Consider the following 14,495-nt stretch of genomic DNA (forward strand, 5'->3'; position numbering starts at 1 on the left):
GCCTGTCCTCTCACCTTTGTTCTTTGCATGCGGGTCAAGGCATGGAAATGTCAAACAGTTGAGCAGAGTGCATTTAAAGTTTAGAAAAGTAGTAACTTGTCGTATTGTTGCCTAAATTAATCTTTCCGCTAGTCTAACTGCTGCTGTGGAAAGAGAGTCCCAAGGCTTTGATGTAGTGAGCAACCACAATGGGTTCATCACTTTCTCGGTCTCTGGGTTTCTCTGTCCTTGTACCTCCCGCTATCCCTGTATTCATATGGGAACATAGTCTTGATTTACAGTCCTGGTAAGCTGGCAATCCCAACCTTATAGTAGGAGCTGAGCAGATTTATACCCCGAGAGAAACTCCAATCAATGAGGTGATTTGCTAAGAAAGGCAGAGGCTGCTTAAGTCAAACTCCATGTTTGTTGGAGAGGAAAAACATTAGTTGATGTGGAAAACAAATTTCAGGGAGAAACGAGAATAAGAAATGAGATAAGGTAAAGATGTAAGTGTAACAGATGAAAGAAAGCTTTGCACTTCAATTAAAGGCCTCTCACACTAGATGCTGTTAAGCAATTACGCTGTACTTTATGAAACATGAACATCTTCAATCCAAGAATAAAAAAATTAAAAAGCAGGGATAATTATATTTACTGAGCAACATCATCCTGGAAAGCTAGAACCCACACAAAGTTAGAATTGGACTTTATTCTTTTTCTTTTGTTTGCTTCATATTTCACGCAAGGACAGAACCAAGTTACGGTCTAGTGCCTTTTATTTCAAAAGAATGAGCAGTCTGAAATTCAAAACCAGCCATTCAACAAGATGCATTCTTTTGAGGAAATAAAGGTTTCCACTTTTATTTCCTCAAAAGAATGCACCTTGTTGCTTCTGGGTCTGCTGTTATATCTATCAGGATGCTGCCTCTTTGCCAAATGCTGAGCGCTACATGGTACGGTCTGTTTTCTCCCCCTGCCTTTCAAGATAATTACTTTAATGTGGACCCAGAATTACATTTTGCCTTCTTTAAACATGGCGGTAATCTCTGACTCGCTGTTATTGAATTAGGGCGTGTGTACATGCGGGATGGAGGGATGAGGGTGGGTAGAGATAAGGGGCCTGGCTCTTACCCTGTTACAGCACAGCGCGATGCTATGTGCGATGGCAGCATGCGGATATTGGGTGCAGAACAGATCACACAATGCGGTGGAAAAAGTAAAGTTGAATTAACCTCAGGGAGGACCTGAAGATGCGATTTTTGGTGGAGGTGCAAAGTGGAAACAGACGGTTGAGAGGAGAGGATGTCCGTCAGTGGAGAGGATCTTCACCTCTCTGAGGAGGAGGAGCAATGTATTCTATTTCCTGCCACAACAAGCCTGGAGGCTATTTTATTTATCTGGCTCTCATGCTCTTGCAGTGGCCAGGTAGCAGTTTTCCCATCAGGCATGCTCAGATGTAAAGAGTACCTTTCCCTCAATTCTCCATACATGACAGGAAAAAAGAATCTGCTCATGTTACAAGTTAATCTTTTTGTTCTCTATCTGTTTCTAACACGTTTTCATTTTCCCTTCAGCCACTTCCAATTCTGCCACTTTACCTTTCCTCTTCCTTTAGCTGTCCTTTAGATTAATATCCCAAACAAACATCAAAAGGATGAGGGGCCTAAAATTGATTGCTGACATTTTGACTAAATAAATATTTACCAGCTTGTGTTAGGAGCAGGATGTAGATAGTATCTGAATTCAGTTATTTTTTTCTTACCCACCTTGTATGATATAAACTAAACATCCCCAGTGCTTTCAGCTGACAGGAATATCGCTGAATAAGTCATGTTCTGGGATATAAACATTCCCAGGTAAGGTGAAATGAATCGAAACAGCTTTAGTGAGAACCAAGGAGTTTATTTTTGAAATGCATTTTCAGTCTTTGACCTTCAAGTATGGAGTTAAAAATATAAACCTCAAGTATTTATTTAAACTCAACATTTCCCTGATAATTCAGGTATTTTCTCTGCCCTCATTTTCATTCATTCAGTTCTTTTTTTCTTTTTTTTCTCCTCCAGACTTCAAAAGAGAGAAAACAGTCTAGACACATTTTCTAGACATGTATTGATTCCAATAATAACTCCATGTCCAAAGTTTGTGAGAAATCCTTGTTGGTGATTCAATTGATCTAAGCACAGCTGAGTTGAATTTAGGATGGGCTGACTGTGTTTGTGGAGTAAGAGGGAAGTGAAGAGATTTTAGAACTCTCCTTCAAACACAACCAGACAGAATGTTGGCCTGGGATCCAACACAGGGATCCTAAAACAGACACCAACAGAGCCAACTTCCAATAAAATAAGATGTTTTTTGTTTTGGTTCCTACTGAGATAAAAAAAACAACTTCCGAGGACTAAGTGTAAAAGAGATAAGAAGTCTGGAGAAAGTACATGATCGCAAAAGGCAATTTCTTTGCAAGAAAAATATCCAGAATTTCACTTCTGACCTTAATATTCTGTTGTGTATGTTTCAGAAAGCTTTTTGAAACTTATACTGTATAATTCAATAATGCAGATTGTATCAGCCTGTGTATTCAGGAGCAGTGTGGAATGACAAATTCAGAAAGCTGTGCAGAGGTGTTTTTGTTTTTTTTGGGGCTTTAGAGGCTCTGTGAAAGTAGTCACCTTGAAGCAAAAGATTGCAAGAAGTTTGTTGGTGTTATATTTGTGTTGCTTCTCCCTTTCTTTTGTCTATTCCTGTGAGTGGAGACAGTTGGGAATACACTGAGGGAGTGATTTAAAGAAGTGGTATTCAACATGCCAACAACTATTTAAAGATGCTGTTTGAGTATTTACACATCTAACCACACACATAAAAATACATCTCTAACCACACATAAAAATGAAAATAAAGCGTGCAAAGACTTTCACTTAACTAAACTTAAGGGTGGTCCTTTAACCACAAGGTGGACGATCGTAAAGTGCTTTGTAAGGTAGAAAGGCGCTATATAAATGCAATTAATTAAACTAGACTGAATAAAGTTTTAGTCAACAGAAATCAATACTTGTTGTGACACTGATGAATGTGAACTGCAGTGTTTTTATTAGAATAATAAAATTGCATACCTTTTACCTGTTAATCAAAATGTTCATTCGTGATTTTTTTCTTTCCAAGCATTTATTCCTCTCTGCTGCAGTATTTGCATGTCATGCCTGACAAACTACAACTGTAAAAGTTGCAAAGACAAAAATAGGATTTTGAAAAGTAAGACAGGAGCTCATCCTCAATGTAAATAAATGTTAGATAGGCCCTTGGTCCATGAGAAATAATTATTTTTATCTGTCAAATACCAAATGTTTAACCTGAATAATTTTCCTCATAAAACCAATACAAGCACTCATCACATACTCATACATTATTTATCAGTTCACTTCTTCCTGCTCCCATAATGGTTATAACCTCATTTCTTGTGTTTTTGTGTCTCCCAGCTGCGAGCCCATGCAGTGGACATGAATGGGAACCAGGTTGAGAACCCCATCGACCTGTACATCTTTGTCATCGACATGAATGACAACAGACCTGAGTTTAAAAACCAGGTCTACAATGGCTCTGTGGATGAAGGCTCTAAACCAGGTAATGAAGCATGGATGGATGGATGGATTGATGGATGGACGAAACAAGACGTACAGTATGAAGCAGGAGTAATTACAGAGACAAGTGTTTATTTAAAAAGATTAAAGAAATGTTTGGAGGGGTAAAGTGTTTGGATATGGGTGGGCGGAGGAAGAGCGATGAGTTTATCAGGAGAGATTGGTGTCGTTAAAAGTATGACCACACCAGTGAATCTTTCACGCGACAGAGAATTTTCCATTCCCCTTGATTTAGCAGACCGACGAAGAAGCTGTCTCCTACAGTGGCTTTTCATTTAGCCAGCTGCAGCAGCGGCCATAAACCAAAGAAGGTGCTCAGGCTGGAGAGGAGATTGAGGATTAAATGTACCACGCTGTAGCACCAGTGGGTCATTTTATGTCTAACCTCAGAGCGGAAGAATCAAGACAATGAGCTCTTTGTGTGTGTGTGTGAGCCTGATGAGCCAAAGTTTATTGCACCAGAGGTGAGCTCAAGAGGTGTCCAGGTTCTCATTTCCTTTTCTTTCTGAAATTCTTTTTCTTTCTTTTTTACTCCCTTCCCCTCAGCCTCGCCCCACACAGCAGACAAGTCTCTGTGGCATGCGTGACATTCAGCTGAACAATAATCATAAAAAAGGAGAGTTTTAGAGTTTAGAGCTCCAGTGGTTTCAATGGAAGGCCAATTACAGACTTGAATTAGTTTGCAAATTAAAGCGTCATTATGGGGACCTAATCCTGTCAGGCACAACTTAGGACGCCCGCACAAAGGGTCCATATTAAACCCCCTAAGAGTGCAGCTTAATGAAATTACCCCGGCGATGTGTGACACATTGTGATTCTTCATCTCCTTTTCTCTATCCCTCTATCTCTAGAAAAAAAAGGCAATGGGTGGAGGACTGAGAGTCCCTCCACTTGGAATCAAACCAAACATGGTGTCCTCTATTTCTCTTTTCCTCTCCCTCCCTCTGACTTTTTTTCCCCCTCGTCTCGCTGAGAGGCCTTTAGAGTGCTCCCTGTGGCCGAGTCATTGACAAATGTTGCTTTGAGATGTAATGAAGTTTGAAATGGGAGCTGCGGTTACAATTATCCTCGGACAGGGGCTGTCACTGCCATGATATCACTATCTCTGGCAATTAGAATCGGCTGCGAGAAATGGAGAGCAAGAGGGAGAGAGAAAGATGGAGAGATTGGGTGACAGGCAGCGATCCCACAGTTATATGAGTGTGAGGAGGCAGCAAACAAGTGGTGCATTCATGGAAGAATAGTGGCTTCTTCTCCCCAACAGAACTGAGTTTGCATATACTATAGTATGTCTGTGCTAACTTGTGCTCGTAGTCGTAGTGATTATTATTTAAAGAGCAGGTTTTAAACAATTTCATCACTGTAAACAAGGGTTATCAAATGTCTGGACGGTTTATTATCTTATTTGTATGTGCATAGTAATCATTATCAGAACAATGCGATTAGCAATACCTGTCATCAATAGCTACGTGTAGGACGTACAAGAGCCTTCCATTTTGGTCAGTTAAGAAGAAATAGTAGACATTATACAGTATTTGCAGCCTGTTCAATGTATCCAGTGAATGAAAAACATGTTATGTGGCCATAAAATGTGATCACAATTTACTTACTTAATTTACTTATCAGTGCTTGTAGTTGGAGTCTTTGTTATTTACAGAACAGGTGTGCAACATTTTTCTGCAGACATAATTCTGTAAAGATCAACTAACATAACGTTATGAAACATCCAGGTTGTTTATTAGCCATACTTATGTACACGTGAATATCAGTGTGATTATTACCAATACAAAATCATTCAGTGTGATTGTTACCAATGTAAATCTTAGCACAAGAGAGCATAAGTGCAATAAATACACCAGCACTTTTTGCACTTCGCACTTTAATTATTACTGTTACTATTTAAGATGACGTATTGTCTGTACAGTCATATGTGTCCTTCTTTTATGTCCTAAGATGCTTCGTTGATCTTATGTTTATGTTTTTATGTTGATTTTATGTTGATTTTAGAATGTTTTTTTCTGTTACATGTTTGTGTTGTGAAGCAACACATTGTAGCACTATGCCTAAGACAAAGTCACCTCAGGGACAATAAAGTGTATTCTTTTCTACTGATTCTGTCATCAACATCTGTTTGCAGGGTGGTCGATTAAGCAGAGTAGTGTATTGTGCACAGAGCATTTTCTAGCTTCTACCTCTTTTTGTTTCACTCTAAACTATCCAATAAAAGACACAATAGCACAACTTGATCAATGTTACAAAGTGAGTCAATATATTATTTATATATTTTGGAGGAACAATTATATATTTATAAAAAATAAACTGATACTATGCAACTTTTGCTGAACTGCAGCCACTGTGACCACCACAAGAGACACTCTTCAGTTGCTTGTTTTACCTTTGTGTGACAAAACGATCGCAATGTTTATCTGTGACAGATACTGTACAAACATACTGTACACAATAATATCTAAAGTTAGCTCAGGTAGCTAACATTAGCCACCATAAGCAACTGCAGCAGTGAAACCCCTCAGTGTATTGAATTGAGTAAGGATGTTTTTTACTTTTCTTTTCTAAAAGGGGGATTGTGTTATTTCATTTTTCAAAAGTCACCTGGTCTTGCTTGCTTTTGGCTGCTTGGACGTATATGTTGACAAATATTATTTACTCCATCAGGAACGTATGTGATGCACGTGTCAGCGTTTGACGGTGACGACAACACCACAGCTAATGGAATGGTGCGCTATCGAATCCTGTCCCAGATGCCGCACACCCCCATTCCGAACATGTTCACCATCAACAGTGAGACTGGAGATATTGTGACTGTGGCTCCTGGTCTTGATCGAGAGGTTGGTCTTCTCTGTCCCAAAGCGTTCACAATTCACGTTTAATGTTTTACAGAGATAAAATCATGCAAATCTGTGAACAATTGAGAAGTATCCACAGTCTGAATGAAATATAGCTGGCCAGATGATACACCTTTATCTTTGTTTATGGACCACCGTTTCTAACAGCATTGTTTACTGTGATGACACTCTGAAATGGAACTTTCAAATGTTTTCTGGCCATTTGTCATCACAAACACACACAACTTGCATTTTTACAGTAAATTGCCTTCTTCTGCGGTCACCTTGTTTATGGAGCTATAAAGTTGTGACAAGATCCAAATGTGTTTATTCTCGCGACATGGATGTGCCAGTGACAACTCTGCAAAGAAATCTCTGAGACAGATCATCCTCCCAAACTGTCACCAGTGACAGACCTATTAACAACACATCATGCTGCAGTGGGCTGCTCACGTTGTGTTGTGTGTGTGTGTGTGTGTGTGTGTGTATATGTGTATGTGTGGTAAATATAAAGTGGAAATATCTGAGATAGAATACCCTTGACACCTGTCAGACAAACACAAAAGCCCATATAATCACATCTACACTCGATAAAACACAGGCAATTGAGGGGGGGGAAAACTGAAGGGAGCAATTGAACACAAACAGAGCTGGGCAGACGGGGTATTACAATAAGTTGGGAGGAAGTGAATGTGAATTTGGCAATGAAATAGGATGATGGATACAGAGAAGCAGGATGATAGAAGCAGGATGAGACATGAGGGTGCCAAAGGGAGTGGGAGAGAGGTATGAGTAGAACATGGAATCAAAATGTCTCAGCTGAACTGCTGCATATTTTTACCCTGTTTTCTTCTGTTACTGCTAATCCAGCCAGTCTAATATAGGATTAAACTCCTACCCTCACTATACACACACAAGCATGTTTGTACAACTATGCTTGTGAAGCACAATACAGACATAATTCATCCCAAGCACTTAACTTTAACTTTACCTGAGGGCTCTAAGTGATACTACACTAAGAGCTCTCTTTTTCAGGAACACCCTGGTCACAGTCACTGCGTTACACACATTCACACCTGGAAGAAGCCCAGTACAACGTCAATGTGATCTGTGGCCACTGAGTATCTCCAGATTTGGGTTAAGGCCTCACTGGGTATATTGAGGGAGGGGCAAGCACTGCCCTTTCACTTTCACCAGCCAAATAAAGATCCTGTTCACACTTGGCCTTAATATGCAATCTATATCAGGATATGTTATCTGGATAAGGCGAAATAAATTGTACTGTAAGTAGTTTTTAAAACAATAAGTTAATTCATTGATCAACAGAAAAATGTGTGAGGATTATTGGCTTTTCTCTGTTTAACAGTATATCATTATACATGGAATATCTTTGGGTTTTGGACTGTTGCTCAGACAAAACAAGTAATCTGAAGATGTTGCCTAGGCTTTGAGAACTTGGCTTCTTCCTGTCCACATGTCAAAGTGAACTCGGGCAAGACACTGGGCAGGCCAGCGTCTTTCGTGGCAGCTCCATTGCCAGAGGTATGTGTGTGAGTGAATGGGTGAATGGGAGGCTAAAGTGCTGTCCATTAAGGAAGAAAAGCGCTATATAAGTGCAGTCCATTTACCATTTACTTCAGCAAAGGAACAATAAGTCGAGCCCAGCAGCAATGCTTCCCTTGACCTGGGATGCGCCATGTTTGCTGATAAATCTGCCAGCTCTGCCTATATAATTTGATATTAACTGATCACAATGAGGCGGAGAATCGAGATAACAAGCATGTTTTTTGTTTAATACTGTGTGTAAATGCAAAGGTCCGCGGTCACATGACGCATCCAGATAACATATCCACATTGCATTGTGTAATTGGAGTGAGGAAAGTGGAAGAGTGCTTACAAGTCTGCTTCTCTAACCTTTAACCATCACAACTACATGCCTAACCCCAACCCGGAAGCTAATCTTAGCCTAAAGCTAATTCTAACTTTAATGCCAAGTCTTAGCAATCAAACAGCCCTTTGAAGAAGTGAGGATCAGCCAAGATGTCTTCACGTTCCAAAGATGCCTTCACTCTCAAGGTCTAAATCTTAAATTGGTCCACACAAAGACAGATGTAAAAGAGCACAATACACTCATACACACCATATGTGCACAGACAAGTACATGGATCTATTTCTCCACGTTGTGTTGTCTCATAATTGTGCATACATTTAATGAGTGCACACTTAAACACTGTTTCTGTAGCATACAAAATACATGCTTGCAACTTTTTTTCTTATAAAGCAGATAAGAAGTCTCAAACCTTGCAAGAAAAAAATTGCAGCTTATGTATTGTTCATAAACTTCACCGAAAGATGCTACACAGCACACTGCGGTGCTTCCATGGTCCACTTTTAGTCAGCACTTTGGCCCTTTGAAACTTTAAAAGTTTCTGCATCTCCCTTCCTTTCTTGGGCTGGGGTGTTAAAAAAAAAACAACACAAGCATCTATTTTTGGCAGTCCTCCCTTGGGCCTTGGTTGCATCCCCCACTATCTCTTATCTTCTCCTCTGTTCTTCACTTTTGAAATGTTTTCTTCCTCTCCTTTATAAACTCCCACACTGATTCTCTTTTAAAGGTTTCTACTGGTCTGCAGTGGACTTTTAACAGCTTGTTGACAGTAACAGACCTCAGTCCTCTAGAGGAGGCAGGGTATGCTGCAGTGTTGTTGCAATGCTGAGAGGTTCAGGGAAGCTCTACATAATTACTCCCTTGTCTAATTAGTGAGAGTGTTGTGTACACGCTGTACACTGGCTGATGGAACAGCCAGGCAAGCACTGCCTCTGAACAATATATGGAGAAAGAGACGTGTGTGTGTGTGTGTGTGTGTGTGTGTGTGTACATACAGGTGTTAATGAGAGTGTGTGTACAAGGTTGGAGTTCAGCATCTCATCTAGCATCAAGATGAGAGGAACTGAGAGGAGCTGTCTAATCCTCCTGATGTGGCGTCCTGGCCTAATTGGGATATTTACTCGGTAATTAGCAGGTGAGAGAGACACTGGGAATGTAATTGGGAATCTCACTGACGGGACACATTACCCAGACAGTCGGCTCCCGGGCTCCATCCTTCCTGCAGCCCATTAACACCGTGGGACAGAAGAAGAGACAGAGGATGCTGGCAAAGAGAGGGAGTGAAGTACAACAAAAACATTACAAAAAAGTGACACTGTCATTTCAAAAGATGAAATGGCATTTATCATTCCCTCATGTTATTGCTCCATAGATAGTCTATTAATCTCTGTCAGTTGGATCATTGTCTTCACATATGTCCATCGGTGGCACTGAATAACATCTTTGATGACATACCCATGGGGAGGCTTCACAGTGCAGCCTTCAGACGTGAAGTGTGAAGTCTGGAAACGTTCTGACGAGGAGGTTTCAACTCAGTCGAATGAAAGACTTCAGCCTTGTGATTTTGTGTTTCAAATAAGACCATGGACAGCTCCTATAGAAGAGAACACAAGCTCAGCTTTTTCTTTCCTCTGGGAGCCAACGCCGTGGCTTTTGCTGTAAACTGGAGGAAGAGAAGGCTTTTTACAGATAAATAACTGCACAATCTGTTTTTTTTTCTGACTTTTTACAGAAAGTGTCCCAGTATACAATCATCGTGCAGGCCACGGACATGGAGGGCAACCTGAACTTTGGGCTTTCCAACACAGCCACTGCCATAATCACTGTCACCGACATCAACGACAACCCTCCCATGCTGACATCCAGAACTGTGAGTTGCTACAAATAAGGGGGGTGGGGAAAGGGTAACAATTTGGAGGTGGACAGGCTTCTGGGTTCAAAGAAGAGGGTGGAAATGATTAATATGTTGGAGTAAAAGAAATAGAAATAGAAAAGACTTGACAGTGACAGACGTTAAAGAAGAGAGGGAAGGAGGAAGATATGGAAAAGAGAATGAAAAGGGAGGGAGGGATGGAATAAGGAAAGAAGGAAGGACTACAACGCTGTTATGTTCTTACAAAGGGAGATTTACACAAGGACAGTGAAGGAGGGTTATGAAGTGCAAAGGGTACTTACTTTGTAAAGAATGCACACACACACACACACACACACGCACACAAGGAAAAAGTAGTCAATATTATTTTATATATGACTACGTATATATAAGAAAACTAAAGCCAGCAAATCATTAATGATTGTTGTCGTAATAGTGATATTTAAAATGATGATTACATTACAGAAGGACATTATTGAGAGCAAGGTAAAAATTAAAAGTCCAAAGTAATGTACTGTATGTAATAATAAGTGAAGCGGGAGATTTAGTGTTCAAAAGTTTACTTCAATTTATCCCACTCTCTCTTGACTTAATCTTTACTCTAGTCGTTTCTCTCAGTGCTGTTAAATGTTTAGATAGATATGATAGATATGCAGGTGAAATAGCTGAGGTGGCAACGGTATTTCTCACCGGCTGCTGGAAAGTGAAAAATAATTCTGAGCTATTATTTGGATGTTTTATAATTAAATTCACAGAGTCACAGTTTTATTTGATGTGGAAGAGACTTGTATTTGTTTAGAGGTAAAGATAGTCAAAAGTGGAGTTGACGTGACTGCATTCCAGTTGCATGTTATGATGAAAATTCTTTCGAGGTGTCAGTTTGGCTTCAGGTGTCAGAATTATTCAGCATGTGTACTTTGCTATCAGCAGTGATGAGAGCATGGGCCTGTTGGGTAGATAAGGTGCTTAGCTCCGCAACTGCAGGGAAAGCGGCTGAGGCAGTATCAGCACTACAGTACAGACTCAGCTCTTTGAGGTGGTAGCAAAAGAGTTAGCATTAGCATTTGCCCTGGGGGGTATTAAGACCCTTATGATGATGAGTTAGCGCTGGCGGTAAGCATGTGTCAGCCATAGAGATCATCAGAGAGCTGCTACATCACACACAGCAGGAAATGTACAGAGAGGGGGCAGAAGGAAGGAAAAAAGATACACACAAAGGAGATGGTGAGCAAAAAGAGAACAAAGAGGGAGGAGGAGTTGATGAGTGGACCACCATGTAAAGTCCAAGACGAAAAAATGGAAAAGATGATGAGAGAATGATGGGGAGAGGAGAAAAAATAAAGGATTATTTGGTCACAGGAGCTGTTTTCTACAGCGGCAGTGATAAAGCATAGACGTGCCCTGTTGTAAATCAAAGGCCTTTCCTGACTCGGCATCCTCCCCTGATTTAGGATTCTCTATGGTGGCGTATTGATGATAGTGGCCAGTAATAAATTGATATTCTCTAACTGTATTCCACCATGTTTAAGTGCATTTCCATCATTGCCACAGAGGGAAGTTAATACTATCATGGGTATTGATGACAAACTTTAGTGGAGGTTTTGGAGCCACAATGAGCAGAACACTTTTACCCACTACCTTCATAAATCAACCATTTTAGTGGTAGGATAACATAAAAGCCTTTTTGTTGAGAATGCAGGCCATTATGCAAATATTTAGCATTTGCAATAAACCCCATAGATCTTTCGACGTGTCCCAGAATTATAAAGTTTGATATAAAGTTTGGGGAATCTGTCTTTAATGTTGATGATTAAAATTTCATCACGCCTATCAGAGGCTGCCCTATTTTTCAAGGCAGCAAAGGGTGATGCATGTGTACAGTTGTGAAGGCTTTGGGTGCTTATTCTATGTTGCGTACATCCTTTGCATTATTTCTGTGATGCAGATAAAATAAAAAAAGTTATTTATCTCTTTTTTTGTTTCCGCATACAGTACTGCATGGCCGAGTGTATCTCACATGAAATAGGATGTTCTGTAGTTGCGTGTAGAGAGACCTACACCCATGGCCTACTTCCTTTACCATCCTCACAAAGTTCCTATGATGAAGTTCCCTGTCACTTCTCCTCTCACCTCTCTTTGCCTCCTTTAGTCTTTTCCCACTGCCAAAAGAGTGACAGAAAAGTGAGTGTGTTGGCAAGAGGTGTTTTGTCAAGTGCTGGGAGAAAGCCAACTGCACTCTGTGCCAATCACAATCAAATTGTTTACACCTCCTTTCCTTTAGTCCAGGAGTTGGGGACAAGATACAGTATTTTAGAAAAAAAAAACCTGATCACAGAAAATCTCTGCTGAAAGACAACACAGAAGGAAGAAAAAAAAAATTCACTTTAAATTGTCATTTGAAAGTTTAAGGTTAAGTTGGTAACATTTTTTGTCATATTTGCTAAAAGTGTTGCTATATCCTCACTGTAGTGAATGAGACAGATAATCTGTGAAAAAAAATTCATTTTGCATTTCATCAGAATACAATTTGAAATCGAAAATCTGCTTAGAAATATTGGATAGGATAGAACAACACAATGTAATTCTGCTAAATAAAACATAATATTCATTATGAATTTCACTTGTCTTCATTTAGAAAAAAATGTATATCCAAATACATTACACATTTTAGACTTTAAAAAAAAGCATTCCAGTGCCAGTTCCATAGTATCAGAATTTTCATCATGGAAACATTAATTGATCATGTGACAAGGGCTAGGAAGATTGGCAGAACAGGCAGCCAAGTGACAGTGCTCTGATCCAATGGAAATCACAACTGTCAGATGGACAGCACTCCAGCTCAATGGATTGGTGGGGGGGCACCAGGGGGTGCCACCCCTTACCCCCCCTTTTAGCCCCAGAAACTTGCAAATGCCATTTTCTTTCTTCTACAGATTATCTTTCTCATGTTGTACTGTCAGGATATAGTGACAGTTTCAGCAAATATGACAAAATGTTTTTATAGGAGTTACAGTACCTACTGAACATTTAACTCTTTAATGCAGAGAAATGCTATTTTGTCCTTAAATTCTTACATCCACTGCAGTCCACAACCTTATTTGCTTTATTTTTGTACAGTACAGGCCAAAAGTTTGGACACACCTTCTCATTCAAATGCGTTTCCTTTTATTTTCATGACTATTTACATTGTAGATTCTCACTGAAGGCATCAAAACTATGAATGAACACATATGGAATTATGTACTTAACAAAACAGTGTGAAATAACTGAAAACATGTCTTATATTTTAGATTATTCAAAGTAGCCACCCTTTGCTTTTTTATTAATAAGGGAAACAATTCCACTAATTAACCCTGACAAAGCACACCTGTGAAGTGAAAACCATTTCAGGTGACTACCTCATGAAGCTCATTGAGAGAACACCAAGGGTTTGCAGAGTTATCAAAAAAAGCAAAGGGTGTGCTACTTTGAAGAATCTAAAATATAAGACATGTTTTCAGTTATTTCATACTTTTTTGTTAAGTACATCATTCCATATGTGTTCATTCATAGTTTTGATGCCTTCAGTGAGAATCTACAATGTAAATAGTCATGAAAATAAAGAAACACATTGAATGAGAAGGTGTGTCCAAACTTTTGGCCTGTACTGTATGTTGAATGGCATTTAATACTACAGTATCTAAATCCGAATATTCAAAAGTTTAGAGCTCAAGCATGTTCTGAAGCACAGATGATTTAATTTCAGTGATTGGAGGGTATTTACTGCTAAATTCTATAGGGCTCATAGTTGACTTCCTGTGCCTCCTGAAGGTGGTATTTGCACATCTTGTAAGTTTCGCCATTACTTGCAGTGAACTGTCTAAAAATTAATTAGCTAAGTGATTGTACTGATGATATACTTTTATGTGTAGCGAATTAAAAAAACTGCCATGTCATGTAAGATTTCCAATGGGAAAAATAAACAAGACTTTTATTACTCAAGCTCTGGATGCATCAAGTAACCCCACCCACCCTATAAAGAGCTAATGAGAGAAGAAATCTTAAACTGGGGTATTGATAATAAGAGTTGGGCTGGACCCATCAAAGTCTTCCATCATGTCTGGTTAACCCTTGTCCTTACTTGTTATTGTGCTGCTGCTGCTGCTGCAAAAGAAGATGCTCAAGGGCCTTAGGAGCTCAAAAGTCATCTCTGAAGTTTGATTTTATTGAATTGGCATCAGGGAGTCCCTGAACCAAACCACAGTAATAAACCGCTTAAGCACACACATACACACACT

General features: G+C 39.6%; 1 protein-coding gene across 1 annotated transcript in view; it reads left to right on the top strand.

The window, feature by feature from the left end:
* Nucleotides 1-14,495, top strand: part of LOC114558067 (cadherin-4) — a 246,031-nt gene that overhangs the window by 200,273 nt on the left and 31,263 nt on the right. The window contains exons 7-9 of the mRNA XM_028581788.1: nucleotides 3,453-3,597; nucleotides 6,288-6,460; nucleotides 10,078-10,215. Coding sequence (XP_028437589.1) covers nucleotides 3,453-3,597; nucleotides 6,288-6,460; nucleotides 10,078-10,215 — 456 coding nt within the window. The remainder of the gene's footprint in view (nucleotides 1-3,452; nucleotides 3,598-6,287; nucleotides 6,461-10,077; nucleotides 10,216-14,495) is intronic.

Source organism: Perca flavescens, chromosome 7 (assembly GCF_004354835.1).
Source record: "Perca flavescens isolate YP-PL-M2 chromosome 7, PFLA_1.0, whole genome shotgun sequence".
Taxonomy (NCBI): Eukaryota; Metazoa; Chordata; class Actinopteri; order Perciformes; family Percidae; genus Perca; species Perca flavescens.